The following is a 16411-nucleotide window of genomic DNA, read 5'->3' on the forward strand; positions in this document are numbered from 1 at the left end:
CCCATCATCATTAACATATTAATCTCATCATTATCAACATTAATGTCATCATAATTATCATTATTATCATCATTTGTAGGACCATTGTATAGGAACAACTTTGATATCATTATCATCTTAACCATAATTACCATTATTCTCTTCATTTGTAGCATCTTTATCATAAGCAACTTTAATATCATTATCATCATTGTTATCATTATATTAACATCATCTTTATGACGATTAGCACCATTATCATTATGACTTATCTTCATTGATATTTCTGTCATTATCATCATTACGATTATCATTGTCATCATCACCTGAATTATTCTTATCACACCGTTATCAACATTTTTATCACTATCATCATCATTATTTATCTTTATTTCCAACATCCTCAGTATCACTGTTTTGAAGAACTTTGATAGCATTACCATCAGTTTTAATTGCTGTCATTACTTTGCGAAAACGTAATCAAAAGGGAATTAAATTGGAATTACCCTGCTAACGACAAAGCCTTAATGAATTAAAAATTGATTGCAAGAAATTTCATTTCTAGATACTCAAGCAAGAAATAGCAAAAAGTAATAATTTTCAGTTTTTATTTAAGCTTAAATTATCATCATCACAACCATAACTATCATGAATAACTTCCTATGAAGTATCATTATGAGAAACTTATCCTATTTTCATAGTTATCATTAGCATCACCATCCTTATTCATCATCATCAGTATAATGGATATTATTATCGTTGCTATATCCATCATTATCATCATCATATACAGTGGCTCCCAAAAGTGTTCGTACATTTTGAAATTTTTTAGTAAAACCAAAATAACTCGAAATTGAATTCGAATATGAAGTCCAATATTTTTTCACATTATTCCTATGTCATTCTAAATACAACACATTGGTTTTTTCAAAATATTGACGGATCTTCTTTTTGAAATGGGTCAGAAAACGAAGAAACAGAGAAATAACACGCCACAAAAGTCATCGTACACTCAAATATTTTCGAATAAATTCATGATTAAAATTATCATATGCCCTTTTATTCATATTTTTGCATTGTTTTGACCCTTAAGAGTCATTTGGCTTTAATGTTTTGTTTATTTATTCCTTAATATTGTGCTTATTACTGTAAAATGGCTGGTATTCGTAAAAAACCGCAAATACCACTCAAAATTTGAATTTTTTTTTCCACAGTAGTGGTAAATTGGTTTGAAATGTATCTAAATTAGTTAATTTATTTGTTTGTATAGTAAAGTGCTTGATAAAATACTTTGAAGAAAGGAATCGGACCGAAAACAAGGTAAGAAAAGGTCAACCGGCAAAGTTGACAAAACGTGATCGGAGATTTAAAGTTAAAAAATTTATGAAAGATACAAATTTGAGTGCTGTAAAAGTTTCTGCAGAGTTAAAAGAAATATTTTACATTTAAGTTTTCACCTAAAATTGTTCGCCAAGTTCTCTGATTAGCTGGATTAAATGGGACCTCTTCCCGCAGAAATTTTCTTGTTCGCGCGAAAAACAGTAAGTTTACGCTTTCAGTCGAAAAATCAATGATAAATAAACTCAAAACGTTTTTGTACAACGTCCTACTTATAGATGAAAATAAATTCAACATTTTGGGTTAAATTGCTGTATAATTGTAAATGGAAGAAAAAAAATGAGGAATTTAATCTTAAGAACTTATAGTTGGATCAGTTAATCAGGACTTTGAAGGTGTTCTTGTGTGAGGGTGCATCCCAGCATCAGGACTTGGAAATTTGGAATTTTTTGGTGAAATAATGGATTATGCTGGTCCTTTAAATATTCTAAAAACCAATTTTGAACTCTTAGCCAAAAATTTGGTTATTGGAAACAACTTTGTTTTTTATCAAGATAATGATAAGAAGCACACGGTTTTCAACGTTTGCGTCTAGTGCCTCGAAAATTGTCCTAAAGTTGAGAAATACCCCCTCAATCTTCAGATTTTGAATTATTGTAACGTATTTAGAGATATCTGGAGGCTAGATTACGAAAATAGGACTTTAAAACGGAAATAGAGCTAAAAACAGTAAGACTCGAAGTGCGGTTGAACACTTACTCAGAAATTACGCAAAAAAAAAGAAAGAAAAAGAATGAAATTTATTCCCAGATGTTTAAAAGTTGTTATGAATACTGTATGATATTCTACTAATTAATAACTTAATCAATAGTTACATTATTCAATAATATACAGACATTTTATAAAGTGTACGAAGACTTTTGTGAGATAAAATTTCCGGCACTTTTTGGTTTTTGATTTTTAAAAAATTAAGTTTTAATATTATTTAAAAACTTTTCATGTAGTTTTGTTAAAAACTGATCATAGATCTTATAATTAATTACCTATTCCGAAAAATTAATTCTAACCAATGGATTGGGGCCTATTTCGTTGAAAGTCGTAGGTGTACGAAGACTTTTGGGAGCCACTGTACATTAATATTATCATCGATCTTATTCTCACCATTTGTATTATTGTTACAATATTCAGCTTTAATGACATTGTCATCATTATTATCATCACTATTATCATTATCATAAACGTTTTTTACTCTTCATCTTAAGTATCATTAAGTTTAGTATCATTATCATCATATTTTTAAAATTATCATTAACAATATATACCTTATTTTCATTTACACCATAATCATCATTATGAATATTATCATCATCGCTAGTTCCATCATTATCATCATCAATATTTTTATCATCATTATCATCATTTTCACAACCTTTATTAACATTATAATAATGAGCTTTAATAACATTGTCATTATCATTATCATAATTATTCTCGTAATTATAATAATTTGTCTCACAATTATTTTCTGAATTATTATCATTATCGTGAATCATCCCTATGAATATTTTGATCATTGGCGTTTTTATCATAATCATCATATTATCATTATTTTGATTATTCTCATCATTTTACTATCATAATTTTTTCATCATAATTATCAGTATTCTCTTCGTCTTTAGCATTATTGTTATAAGCAACAATATCATCATATTGTCAAAATTATCACCATTAGCATCATAATCATCCAGATCATTATCATCATTGCTATTTTCATCATTATCATTGCCATCAATATTATATTATCATCGTCATAAATTTATTATCATCATTATCACCGTCATAAAAACTATTATCATCATTATCATTGTTATTAATTTAATCTTTATTATCATGACTTGTCTCAACTTTATTTTCCTCATTATTGTAATCATCGCCATCATCATAATTATCATTATCCTTTTTATCTTTAGTATCATCATTATATGCAACTTTAATATCCTTACGATCATATTTTCACAATTATCACCATTAGCATCATAATCATCAAGAACATTATCATTGCTATTTTCAACATTATCATCGCCATCAATATTATCATCATTATCACCGTCATAAATATTATCATAATTATCATTGTTATTAATTTAATCTTTATCATCATGATTTATCTCAACATTTTTTTCCTCATTATTATTATCATCGTCATCATAATTATCAAGAACATTATCATTGCTATTTTCAACATTATCATCGCCATCAATATTATCATCATTGTCACCGTCATAAATATTATCATTATCACCATCATAAATATTAACATCATTATCATTGTTATTAATCTTTATCATCATGATTTATCTCAACATTATTTTCCTCATTATTATTATTATCGTCATCATAATCATCAAGAACATTATCATTGCTATTTTCAACATTATCATCGCCATCAATATTATCATCATTATCACCTTCATAAATATTATCATTATCACTATCATAAATATTATCATAATTATCATTGTTATTAATTTAATCTTTATCATCATGATTTATCTCAACATTATTTTCCTCATTATTATTATCATCGTCATCATAATTATCAAGAACATTATCATTGCTATTTTCAACATTATCATCGCCATCAATATTATCATCATTGTCACCGTCATAAATATTATCATTATCACCATCATAAATATTAACATCATTATCGTTGTTATTAATTTAATCTTTATCATCATGATTTATCTCAACATTATTTTCCTCATTATTATTATTATCGTCATCATAATCATCAAGAACATTATCATTGCTATTTTCAACATTATCATCGCCATCAATATTATCATCATTATCACCGTCATAAATATTATCATTATCGCCGTCATAAATATTATCATCATTATCATTGTTATTAATTTAATCTTTATCATCATGATTTATCTCAACATTATTTTCCTCATTATTATTATCATCGTCATCATAATTATCATCTTTTTTATCTTTAGTATCATCACTATATGCAACTTTAATATCTTACTATCATATTTTCACAATTATCATCAACACTATTCCCCTTATGAATATTTTCACCATTTCAATTTCTTGCTTCATTATTTTCTTAATTGTTCTCATCATTATTAATATTATCATCACCATCTTCATTATCAATCACTTGCATTTATCAATAATCTATCGTTACAACTTCTATTATTGGCATAATTACATATTATTATCAATATCATCGCTATTCTAATGATCATCGTTCTAACATCATCAGCATTATTAATATTGTTATTATCATCATCACTACAGTATTTTCATTATCGTCATCATCATTATAATAATTATTATTATTTTATTATGACTATCTTAATCAAGATATTTCTTTACCATCAATTTTGTTATTATTTCCATTATTATATGCATCTTTGGTGGCTATAGAGGGGGAAAACCTAACTTGGCAGCATTGTGAAGGCTACGCAAATCCTAATTACAGTGTTACGATATTGCCAGGTTGGGTTTTCCTCAACTATAGATAGTTTTCACTATCGTACGATTAGCTTTTTATGATAGTCAAATTTCTACGCCAAAACAGCCGTCGCATGGGCTTCTTTTAAATAAATTTGACGACGGTAAAAATTTTCTTTCAATCAATATCTATATCTCTATTATATCTCAATCATTTGTCTCTATTTTTGCCACTTTTTTGTATATATCCCAATCTATCTCTATCCATTTATATATATATCTATTTTTATTCATATCTTTATATTGATCGAGACTCGACTGTAAATATTTCCTACTAATATTAAGAAATCATTTTCTTTACTAATAATCTCTCTGTCAGGATCTCTGTGATGAGCCTAGACCGTTTGGCCGATTTTAATTGAATTTGGTACAAAATTAGTTTGTAGCGTGGGTTTGTGCACCTCGAGGCGATTTTTTGAAAATCCGATTTTCCATTCCAATTTTAAGAACATTTTACGGAGCAAATTATCACAACGTGGACGAATAAATTATGAAATTATCATAACGTGGAACCATAACATGGGCAAGTAATGAATATAGCAAATTGGCGAAAAATTCATCATCCATTATTTGTAAATATACAGGCGAACCAAATGATCTTTTAATTTTCTACTACGGGCAAAGCCGTGCGAGTACCACGAGTTTATAATACATCTATCTACGCATCTTAACATCTTCGCATGCACGTATCTCCTATTTATCTGTAAAAGTAAAAATCTTAAGACAGAATATGTTTCAAAATCTTTGCATCGCTAGCATGATAAACAAAAACGTAGTATGTTTATTTCAAACCCTCCACTGAATGTTTTGAAAAAAAAAAAAAAATTATTTACTGTAATTTAGGTAATCCTTAATAGATATCCCGTGTAAACAAACATTTCCTGGATATTTTCAAAGAAAGAATTTATTGCTTCGTTTTATACTTCCGTTTACAAAAAAGGAAGTATTGTATTCGCAAAAAAAATTTCACTCAAATCGACTTTAATTTCCGTTTTGCTCACCCCCGAATGAACGTTGAGTTTTTTTTTCGACTCGACCACTCGTGGATATATGCCTAAGAACGTATAGACACGCAAAATATCCAATTTGACGATTCCCGAGTTAGTTACAACGAGTTTTCTCGTGACGTCTGTATGTACGCATGTATGTATGTGCGGATGTCGTATGTATGTCATATAACTCAAGAACGGTATGTCCTAAGAAGTTGAAATTTGGTCTAGATTCCTGAGTCTGGTTGTGCATCTCCCTTTTTGGTTGCATTCGGGTGTTCCTGAAGGGATCTTTTTCCCCTAAATCATTGTTAATTTCGATGTAAAGTGATGTTACAATTTGGCGAGCCCTTGGCAATATATCGCCAGTCTTTTGGTCGCCAAGTTTTTCCCCAAAGGGCGACAAATTTAGCGATTTATTTAAAAAAAAAATTTAGTTTCAATTTGGCCACTCTTGGTGATATTTAGAGAGTAAACTACTGTTTGACTACGGATTGTAAGGAATAGGCAAACATCCAGTGAAGGTGACTCCATCTGAATGAGGGGAAAAATAAAAATTTTGTGAGCGTATTCCGCTCATTGGAACGAGACTCAGCTTAATTTAGAGGCTAACATACTTCTGCAAAATCTGACACCCCTGAAAACTAATAGATGCTTCCATTTCCGCCTGTAAACCGGATGTTTGCCTTTCCAAACAATCCGTGGTTAGACAGTATTGAATCACATTGAAATTCTAATAAATGGGGAAATGACATTAAATTGGAGTATCAGCTTGTTATTTTACCAGAACGCAAGAAAATGATTAAATCTGTTCAAACCGCCTCGCATAACAATACATTTTTGCTAATATGGTATTTACCAAACTTACTGATTGTAAATTTGTTTCTAGAAATGTAAGCAGAGTAAGAAAGTTTCATCCATTAGGAGATCCCACTATGTTTCCTTGCTTTTGGATAGAAAGATTCGCAATTTATCTTCATCCGAAAGCCTGACTGATGATAAAGCGTTGTCAACAAGTAATTTGTTATCAAAAGTGTAGCAACCGTTATTACTAAAGAGTTTTGTAAAAATTATTGCCTTCCTATTTTACTTCCTTTTACAAAAAAGGAAGTATTGTATTCGCTAAAAAATATTCTCTCAAAAAATCGACCTTAATTTCCATTTTGCTCACCCCCGAATGAATGCTGTTTTTTTTTTTTCGACTTGACCACACATGGATAAGTGCCTAAGAACGTATAGACGCGCGAAATTTCCATTTTGACGATTCCCGAGTTAATCACAACAAGGTTTCTCGTGACGTCTGTATGTATGTACGCATGTGCTCATGTGCGTATGTTTGTCGCATAACTCAAGAACGGTATGTCCTAGAAAGTTGAAATTTGCTACGTAGACTCCTAGTGGGGTCTAGTTGTGCTCCTCCTCTTTTGGTTGCATTCGGGTGTTTCTAAAGGGGTCTTTTGCCCCTTTTAGGGTGGAAATCATTGTTAATTTCGATGTAAACTCAAGTGGTGTTACAATTTGGCGGACACTTGGCGATTTATCGCCAGACTTTTGGTCGCCAACTTGGAGACAAATTTGGCGATAAAAAAAAAAAAACCTGATTTAAATTTGGCCACTGGTGATATTTAGAGTGTAAACTATTGAATGACATTAAAATTGCCAATAATGGAAAAATGACATTAAATTGGAGTAAAAGAAAGTCATCAGCTCGTTTTTCTATGGTTTGATAACCCTATAAAAGCAGACTGTAGGCCAATAAGGTCATGATTGACATTATGAGGATTCTGGTGTACTTAATTAGACACTTAAGGGTCGAGTAAAGGATATGATCCAGTGCTGCCCACACTGCAAATGCACATCTGAGCACTAACTGTACGCAAGAGTGATGAAAAAAGCAAATAATTAAAAAAATAATAAATAAAATAAACAGAAAACACCGACTTATCAGTGCCCCTAATGTGAGGATGGGTGTTTTTTCCTTTCCATTGATGTTGCTTTTGACTTTATAAAAAGCGGTGTAATGTGTTTTTATATTAAATATAGAGTAGGTTTTAATTTTTTTAAAGTTTAATAGTTCTTTTTGGCGTTTTTGTCAGCAGTTTTTCCTAAGCTACTGCCAATTATAAAATAAACATAAATTTTCATATGGAATGACTGTTTTCTTATTTTGTTTTTAGCTATTTGATGAGTGTACGAATATTGGAGTCAATTTAACCATAAATGAGCTATGACCTTGAACCTTAGGTCACCTTATTTGGTACACTTACTTTATTATCTTGCATTTTCGGAAACAACATCTTTTTTCTCTTGTATTGTATTCAGTACAATAATTCAATTTCGTGCTAAGTAATATGAAATGGAATTTTTTTTCTCAACTTTTTGGTTTACTTTTTTTTTTAAAGAAGTGTACATTGAATTTTAAAAGCTGTCTAAGGGATAGAAAAAATATCCAAATCTAAGCATAAACAATTCTTTCCTTCTTAAATCTCATCATAATACCGAGTTTGTTTTTCTTTAAACCAAGCTCTTCGTCAGATGTGCTTGGCACTTAATGGTTAATTATCATTTTTTCTTTCTTTCTGCGTCTCTTTTTTTTTAATGAATTTCCTTTTTCTCAAAGTTATCTCAGACTTCACGCTCCGAAAATATTTTTTTATGCTCTTTCCTTCCCATAAGCGGCATGATAATGTTAATTATTCTTCAAAAAATAAGAAAAAGTTATCTGAAGAAAAAACTGTCGCTTAAAAACGTTTTCGTACCCTTCTTTTTCGGATCTTAATGAAAAATTTAACGCTACGTTTAGCAGAATAAAAATAACAATCCCGTATTTTATTCAGTTTTATTTTGTAAGTGTTAATAAGCTAGTCGTTTGATAATTTTGGAAAAGAAAGTATTACATTTCAGATTGATAAATTGAAAAATTCATCTGATTATTTTCGTGCTGATATTCGGTACAATGAGAGACAACTTATTAACATAATTTTGAGACAATACAGATATTTTTCTAAATTTAAAAGGTTTAAATAATTAACTCAATCTTTTTTTTAAATGATATTTTATTTTTGTGAAAGGTCAACTAGTTTCTATGACATTTTATTTAGTCTCGCAAAAGATTTCTGTAGTTTTGACATTACTGCTTTTATAAATATAACGTCAAAAATATTTAAATTGAAAATAATAGAAATTAATAATAATAATAATAATAAAACCAGAAGTTTAAGTGCCTGAAATCCGAAATATAAAAACATTTCCTAAAACTTAAATTTAGCGTTAACAGTTTTCTAAAATAATTTCGGATGAAATAAATCCTTTGAGCAGAGACGTAAATAGCGATCAACTACGAATAGACGCATAAAATTAGCAAATTACTGCAGACAAGTGATTCAAAGTTGAGGGGAACCACTTTTTCAAGCAAAATAGTGAGCTTTTGGATGCAAAGACATCCGGTAAAAAGCTCTTCGGTTCCCTGTCACTTCGAAACACGTGTCTACAGTTATCTCCTAATTTTGTGCGTCAAAAATTGCTCATTGCTATTTAATTTCGGATGAGTTTTTCTTTCTTCTCCAGAAGAAGTAAATTATTTTCGATTTTTTTATGTATAAAATATACACTTAAGGTATATAAATATCTTTACTAATAATAAAGCTAAAAGTCTCTCTGTCCGGAATATGTCTGGATGTCTGTGACGCGTATAGCGCCTAGACCGTGCGACCGATTTTCATGAAATTTGGCACAAAGTTAGTTTGTAGCATGGGGGTGTTCACCTCGAAGCGATTTTTCGAAAATTCGATGTGGTTCTTTTTCTATTCCAATTTTAAGAACAAAAATATCATAAGATGGACGAATAAATTACGAAATTATCATAACGTGGAACCGTAACATGGGCACAAGCCAACTGGCGAGATACGAAATTATCATAGCGTGGGACCATAACATGGGAACAAGCCAACTGGCGAGAAAATTCACCATACATTATTTACGAAATTATCATAACGTGGAACCGTAATGTGGGCACAAGTCAATTGGCCAGATTCGAAATTATCATAACGTAAAACCGTAACATGGGTACAAGCCAACTGGCGAGAAAATTCCCCATACATTATTTGTAAATATACAGGCGAACCAAAAGACCTTTTAATTTTTCTATTACGGGCAAAGCCGTGTGGTACCACTAGCATATTTATAAAAAATATAAAAAAAACTCACATATTTAGGGAATAGGCAAAGGTTACGCACTTGACTTGCTCACAGCCACCTAAGGGAACATATAGATGAACTATAGATTATGAGGGAAGTTGCACTTTACGTAAACGCAGGTTAAACACTTACATACATACATGTATGCCAGCATTTCCATAAATCATCGTATTACTTTTGGAGAGATCTAACATTCAGGTTCAAGAAGAGAAACGGTGGGTTGTGCCCTTAGAGCAGGAATTGAAAGTTAGGGAGAAAGTATAATCATTGGCTTAGCAAAAACTGAGCCAAAGACTCCCAAGTCACGTGACTCAGCAACGACGAATGGTTGTCACGAATTGTGTGAAACAAATGAAAGAAACCTGATTTCTTCCACTGCTTTACTTTAAATTCTATCACGTGGCTTGAGGTCTTGGTTTCTTGAATGAAAGTCTTCAATACCTCCATTTTATCTCTTCTCAATGGTTGTGCCCCTCCTCTGGATAGATTATTGCCTCCTTTTTCTATTGAGGTGCACTTGAATTTCAATATTTGTGAGAATACTTGTGTGTATGTGTGTGTGTGTGTGCGCGCGTTATTTTTAAGGAAATAGATGTTACAATTAGCGAGAAAAACGTTCGAATGCTTTTTCCTTTCCACCAGAGAGATTGGCACGAAAAACGATTGAGCTTCTATTTCCATTAAGTTCATTTGTGTACCAATTTTTATATGAATCTTTGCGATACTGCTTGCGTTTAACAGCTTCGTTTAATAATATAAATAATAGCAAATCGTTCCAAAAAGCAGCACCTGTTGTCGTTTAGGTTTACCTTATGCCAGTTTTTCGAGATTTTTGAAGAAACGTGTCTTCGATTCAATACTAACAATAGGGAAATGTTGAAATTAGATGATTTTTCTTCGCGTTTTTCTTTACGGTTTTTTTCACTCTTAAATTTTTTTCTGAAATTTTACGGTAAAAGTTACTGGCATCCATGTTACCAATAACTTTTACTGTAAAATCCTATTATACTGTTAAGTTTTACGATAGAAAAAACAAGAACGCCGTGGATAGTTGTTTTGAATAAAAATAATAAATTGCAAGCAGTTGGGTTCGAATCTGCGCCGTCGTGATCCAAGACCACTTCGTTATCCACCGTACCAACTGTCCACAGAACGTGAACTGGGGTGGAGAAATATATGCCTCGCACCATAAGTCACGTGGTGTAAAAATAGGCGCTGCATCGCTTACTTTTTCTCGTACAATTTACGGTAAAAAAAAATTCTGTATTGCAAACATTCCGTTTTACAGGAACAGTTACATGAAAATTTCCCAGAATTTGTAACAGTGAAGCAAGCGTGTACAATAAACATTACGTACGATAGATAACAAAAATGCAAATTAATGAAAAACTTGCAGTTACTGCCCTTCGCCCAGGGAAGTATACCTGGCAGGAGGAACTAGGAATTCACATGAAATACACCGACCGCTCAGTCAATTCCAGCCGAGAACTGCAGTATCGTGCTCATTAGCACTCATCAGCCTGGCATAGGAAATGGAAAACCTCTTAAGGGAGCCAAGAGTGCCAAACAAATTGCTGGCTAATATAGAATTAGCACAGACCAGCCTTCCTTAAGAGGTTTTCCATTTCCAGCTCGGTCACTTCTTATGCCGGGATAACAAGCACGAAACTGTGCTGGAATTGACTGTGCTGGCGGTCTTTTTCATGTATTTCTGCCTTAACCCTGGCTATAGGGACTTACTGAAAAAACTAGGAATTCGTTTGCTTGCTCGCCCTCCTTCCACAAAAAACCAGTATATTTTGACGTAACTTCAATATAAAACAGCAAAAAGAAAAAAAAAAAAAAGTGGAGATTGCAAAGGTGATCACCCACAAACGCATCCCTTAACTTTGTGCTCAGTACCGCCCGTTGCAGCAATCGATCACGTGCATGCCGAAACCCGCGGTCACGTGTTCGGCTCGTTTCTGGCTGCAGTCGACTTCCAATTAATTCGTTAACGGCTCTAATAACGCAATCTGGATGTGGGACCCCTCTCGTGATAAATGGAGCAAGTAATGAGTCGCGACGCTAAGCGCTTAAATATCGATGAAACGGGGGGATGATGAATTAGGGGAAAGGCTTATGGTAAGACCCCTGACAGCGCTGGGGAAGACACAGCTATTAGTGCAGGATGAATGGGCGAAAATTTTGACCCCGTTTATCGAGAGATGCATTGGACCGAAATCTAACTTGTTGTTGGAGAATCAAATCGTCAAATGATTTTGTCTCTAACAGCAGAAACTACAGATGCTCAATTAGAAGGGAAAGGTTATGTCCTCTTAAATGTTTAGTTTTACTTCTGAAGTAACAGTTTTAAAGACATGATTGTTTTTTTTTAAATGTGCAGTGGGACTAGGACGGTAATTTGTGGTGTCACGCCCCCCGCCCTTTCCGCCGAGAAGTTGATGTTTTGTGCTGACTGAAAGTCCGTGCAATTTTCAGAAACAACTTCTTTTCTTGTTGAGTAACGAATGTTTACGTTAAAAAGCAAGTATAATTTACGAATGAAATGTAAAGTTTCCCCTAAATGAATATGTAACCACACTATGTGTAACTTCTATAGGCAATAACTCTACTGTATTTCCCCCTCTTTGCAATGCTATAGACGTATCTCGTTAAAATTTGATAGATAAAAAGTAATCTAAGATATAATGGGGAGCATTTCAGAATTAAAGTACAATATATTTATAAATTTTTTAAGCTCTTAAAAATCCACTTTGAATGTCCCCCGAGAACGACCGTCCCCTTGCTCCCTGTAGGTACGCTACTGTTATATTTATATATATATGTGTGTGTAGTTGTACTACTTTTCTTTATTTAAATACTAGCGGCGTCGCCCGGCTTTGCACGGTCTACCAAGAAAATAAAAGTTATGTTAAGTGACTCTTGTTCTAGAAAGAGTCATTTAATGCTAGCTTCGGGCTTTAAAATTAAAATTCGAACGGTTCGGTATATTTTTTTGGCGTTCAAAGAAACTCCTACATTCCTTCTCGGGTGCCCTGCCAATTTTGATCGAGATCCGACATAAACTGTGGATTTGTGTATGAAACAATCATACATACATATACACACACACACACACACACACACACACACACACACACACATATATATATATATATATATATATATATATATATATATATATATATATTTGTTTTGTTTATATAGATTTTGTTTCTTGGTTTGAAATTTGTTTGTAAAGGGATTTCGAGATTTGAAATGAAATATTTCGTCAACTAGATAGGCAGACACTGATTAAATGAGTAAAATTCTTTACAATATGTAACTGAGACAGGGCAGTACAAAAGTTTTGATTAAATTGTTAAGGTAGACAAAAATACCTTTTAAATTTAAAATTTCAGCAATTTTATGCCTTTATCTTTTTTACAACTTTTTCCAGTTTGAAAGTGTTTGCTGAAAAACAAAAGATGGGGAATCAGGTAACGGATAATACGTACACCTTTGCACTGAGGAATTAGTTTCAAAATGCTTTCAAGAACTTTTGAAGCACGTGTTCTCAACTTGGGAGTTGTCCCCCTGGGACGGGTGTGGGGGGGGGGGGGCGGAAGAATTTATATGGTTGCCTGAATGTATTCGAAAAATAAAGTTAAAAAGCAGAACCAACTATAATTTACTCGATTTTGAGGTATCATGCAAATATTTTTGACATTATTGCAGTTTTTGAAATTTTTACTGCCGTTTTCACGCACATATCCCAATGAATCAGTATTTCCAGCATAAGCAGGCATAATGTTAAACTAGCGTGCAAATATGGGCATTGAAAGTGACCTTTTTCACAAGTAAGAACATATTCAAAATCTTGTCAAGAACAAGTAGTAGTAATCCTCCTATTGATGTTATTAAAGTGATTGCTATAATATGCCAACCTTAATATAAATCTATTTTTACGTAATTCTTTGATTTCATGTGTTCTGAATAAAGTTATTGGGTAGCAATATTAAATTTTGCATTGAAAATAATCTGTGTTTTAATTTAATAATCAGTTTAAGCTATCCCATTTAGCTTTTCTTCAGATTTTGATTGTACTCGTGTGGTCATCGCAAATGGTGGTCTAATGGGGAGGGGTGGGGGAGGATCTCCCCCTCCGCACCCCTCTCTGAACAAGTTATCTCAGTTGTCAGTCTTTCTCCGTACCCCCCTCTGATAGTTGTTCAGAGGGGGTACGGAGTCAAAAAGGTTGAGAATCCTTGTCCTGAAGCATATGTAATTTATTGATGTTGAAACGCTGTGCCTCATAATAAGAATCAAATATAATGTGAACTCTGTCAAATATTAACTTCATACACGAAAATAAAAGATCCTGCACATTGTTTGGTAGAATATTGATATTTTCACACACAATGGAAAAATTCTTAAATTCTTGAAAAGAAATTAGCTCAACTTATGAAAGTTCTGTAATATAGGTGAACCGAATAAAAAAAGTTTCACATCCCTGGCAAATTCTTTACTTCAAATAGTTCATAGGATCATTAATTATATTTTTCTAGAACTACGAGGTAATTTTTACATTTTAACCAAAATGTCGATTGACGTTACTTCAAAACTCTAAGTCTTGTTTTAAAGAAGAATGAAATATTTGCTTCAGACATTATTGATTTTCTTTGTTCAAGAATGTGAATTGTCATTTTACAAGCTGGCGTAAAAACGCTTCTTTTCGGCTGCTACTACAAATTCTTGATGTATTGTTGCTGTATATTCCAGTTACTAATACTTGCTTTAAATTTGTAACTCGTTAACTATTGCAAACGTTGAGATTGTGTTGCGGTATTCCAGTTACTAATCCTTGCTTTATAGTTGTAATTAGTTTTTAATATAATTGGTGCTTAAAAGCTTTTTTCCTTTCCTACATTCGTAAAGAATATCTAATGGTCGCATTGCTTATTCCTTTACTAGAAAATTGCCTGTCAAGATATGGCGAGTGAAAATTGATTCTACCTTTAAACGAAGCAATTTCCTGTTTAGTGATATTTTGATAGTTGAAATGCTAACCCTAACTCCAGTGGATTTAATTCTAAACTCCAGTAGATAACGTTCATTGTTGATCACTTTTCCGTTTCTTCATTCCCCTGAAATGGCACGACCTTACCAGTAAAACAGTTAAGTGATCGGATCCAGTTCAGCCTTGTCACAACAAAGCCTTTCCTTGTGTGTCAAACATAGCCAAAACATACTACCAAATTATCATGCCGTTCCCGAGTTTCATTGCGCATAACGTCAGGAGCGTTACTCGATCATTGGCTATTATGTATATGAATATGAGAAGTATAGGGTCATTCCATATCAAGTGATCCAAAGTTTTTTCATCACATTTTTGTATTTATTTGAAATTTGGTTCATCGATTGTACCCTTCAAGGTCATCAAAAGTCCAAATTTTTAGATTTTTGTCTCTTTTTTTATTTGACTGATTTTTAGAAAAACCCTCTTTTTTCATGGATACTTGAAAATAAATGGACGATAAGTCAGCACCAAATATAGATAGAAAGAATTTATGAAAATCATTTTAAAGTACGTTAGTTGCTGTGTAATATGATATGCAACTCGACTAATTTTATAAAAAATTGATTTTAAAAATTTAAATTTAAAATTTAAATTTCTCAGAAAACATATAATGGTTTTTTAAAAAAAATTCCCAAAAATTTCTGTGTATTTTATCTTTACTTGTACAAAATTTGAAGTTGGAATCTCAATAGGATCATATTTTATGAATTTTTGAATAAAATTTGACTTAAGAAATAGTGTTTTTCAGATTCTATTTAGTTAAATAATTTTTTCTTACTGGTGATGGTTAAATGAGTAGTAAGTAAGCATAACTATGCTTGAAATGAACTGGCATGAACTTGTAGATTGGTAAGCGCCCCTCCCCACCATCTCCTCTTATCCGCATCACCACTTTTTATCTTTTTTTTCGAAACAGTTTTCAAAATTAACAAAAAAAAAAAAAAAAAAAAACTTAATTTGAATTTTGACAGCTTGAATTCAAATTGTTTTTCGCAATCACGAGTGTGTGTGTATGTAGGCGTGTGTGTGTTTATGTGTGTGGGGGGTACATGTATGTGTGTGTAGGCATGTGTGTTTATGTCTGTGTGCAGGTACGAGTGTGTGTAGTTGTGCGTATGAGTGTTTGTGTGAGGGGGGGGGGGAATGTGTATGTGTGTGTAGGCATATGTGTTTGTGTTTCTGTGCAAGCATGAGTGTGTGGATAGTTGTGTGTAGGTGTAGGTGTGTGTGTGTAATGTGTAGGTGTCTATATGTATGCGTGTGTGTATGTTTGTGTGTAGTTGTGTATGTATGCGCGTGTGTGTAGAGCATGGAT

The 16411-nt window shown here is 32.3% G+C and overlaps 1 protein-coding gene across 1 annotated transcript in view; it reads right to left on the bottom strand.

The window, feature by feature from the left end:
- Positions 1-240: 240 nt before the first annotated feature.
- LOC129223281 (WD repeat-containing protein 48 homolog) overlaps positions 241-16411 on the bottom strand; it is a 174528-nt gene continuing 158357 nt past the window's right edge. Inside the window, exons 2-5 of the mRNA XM_054857846.1 lie at positions 3671-3785; positions 3464-3534; positions 2640-2746; positions 241-315 (exon numbers count right to left, since the gene is read on the bottom strand). Of these exons, the coding sequence (XP_054713821.1) occupies positions 241-315; positions 2640-2746; positions 3464-3534; positions 3671-3785 (368 nt within the window). The remainder of the gene's footprint in view (positions 316-2639; positions 2747-3463; positions 3535-3670; positions 3786-16411) is intronic.

This window comes from Uloborus diversus, chromosome 5 (genome assembly GCF_026930045.1).
Source record: "Uloborus diversus isolate 005 chromosome 5, Udiv.v.3.1, whole genome shotgun sequence".
Lineage (NCBI taxonomy): Eukaryota > Metazoa > Arthropoda > Arachnida > Araneae > Uloboridae > Uloborus > Uloborus diversus.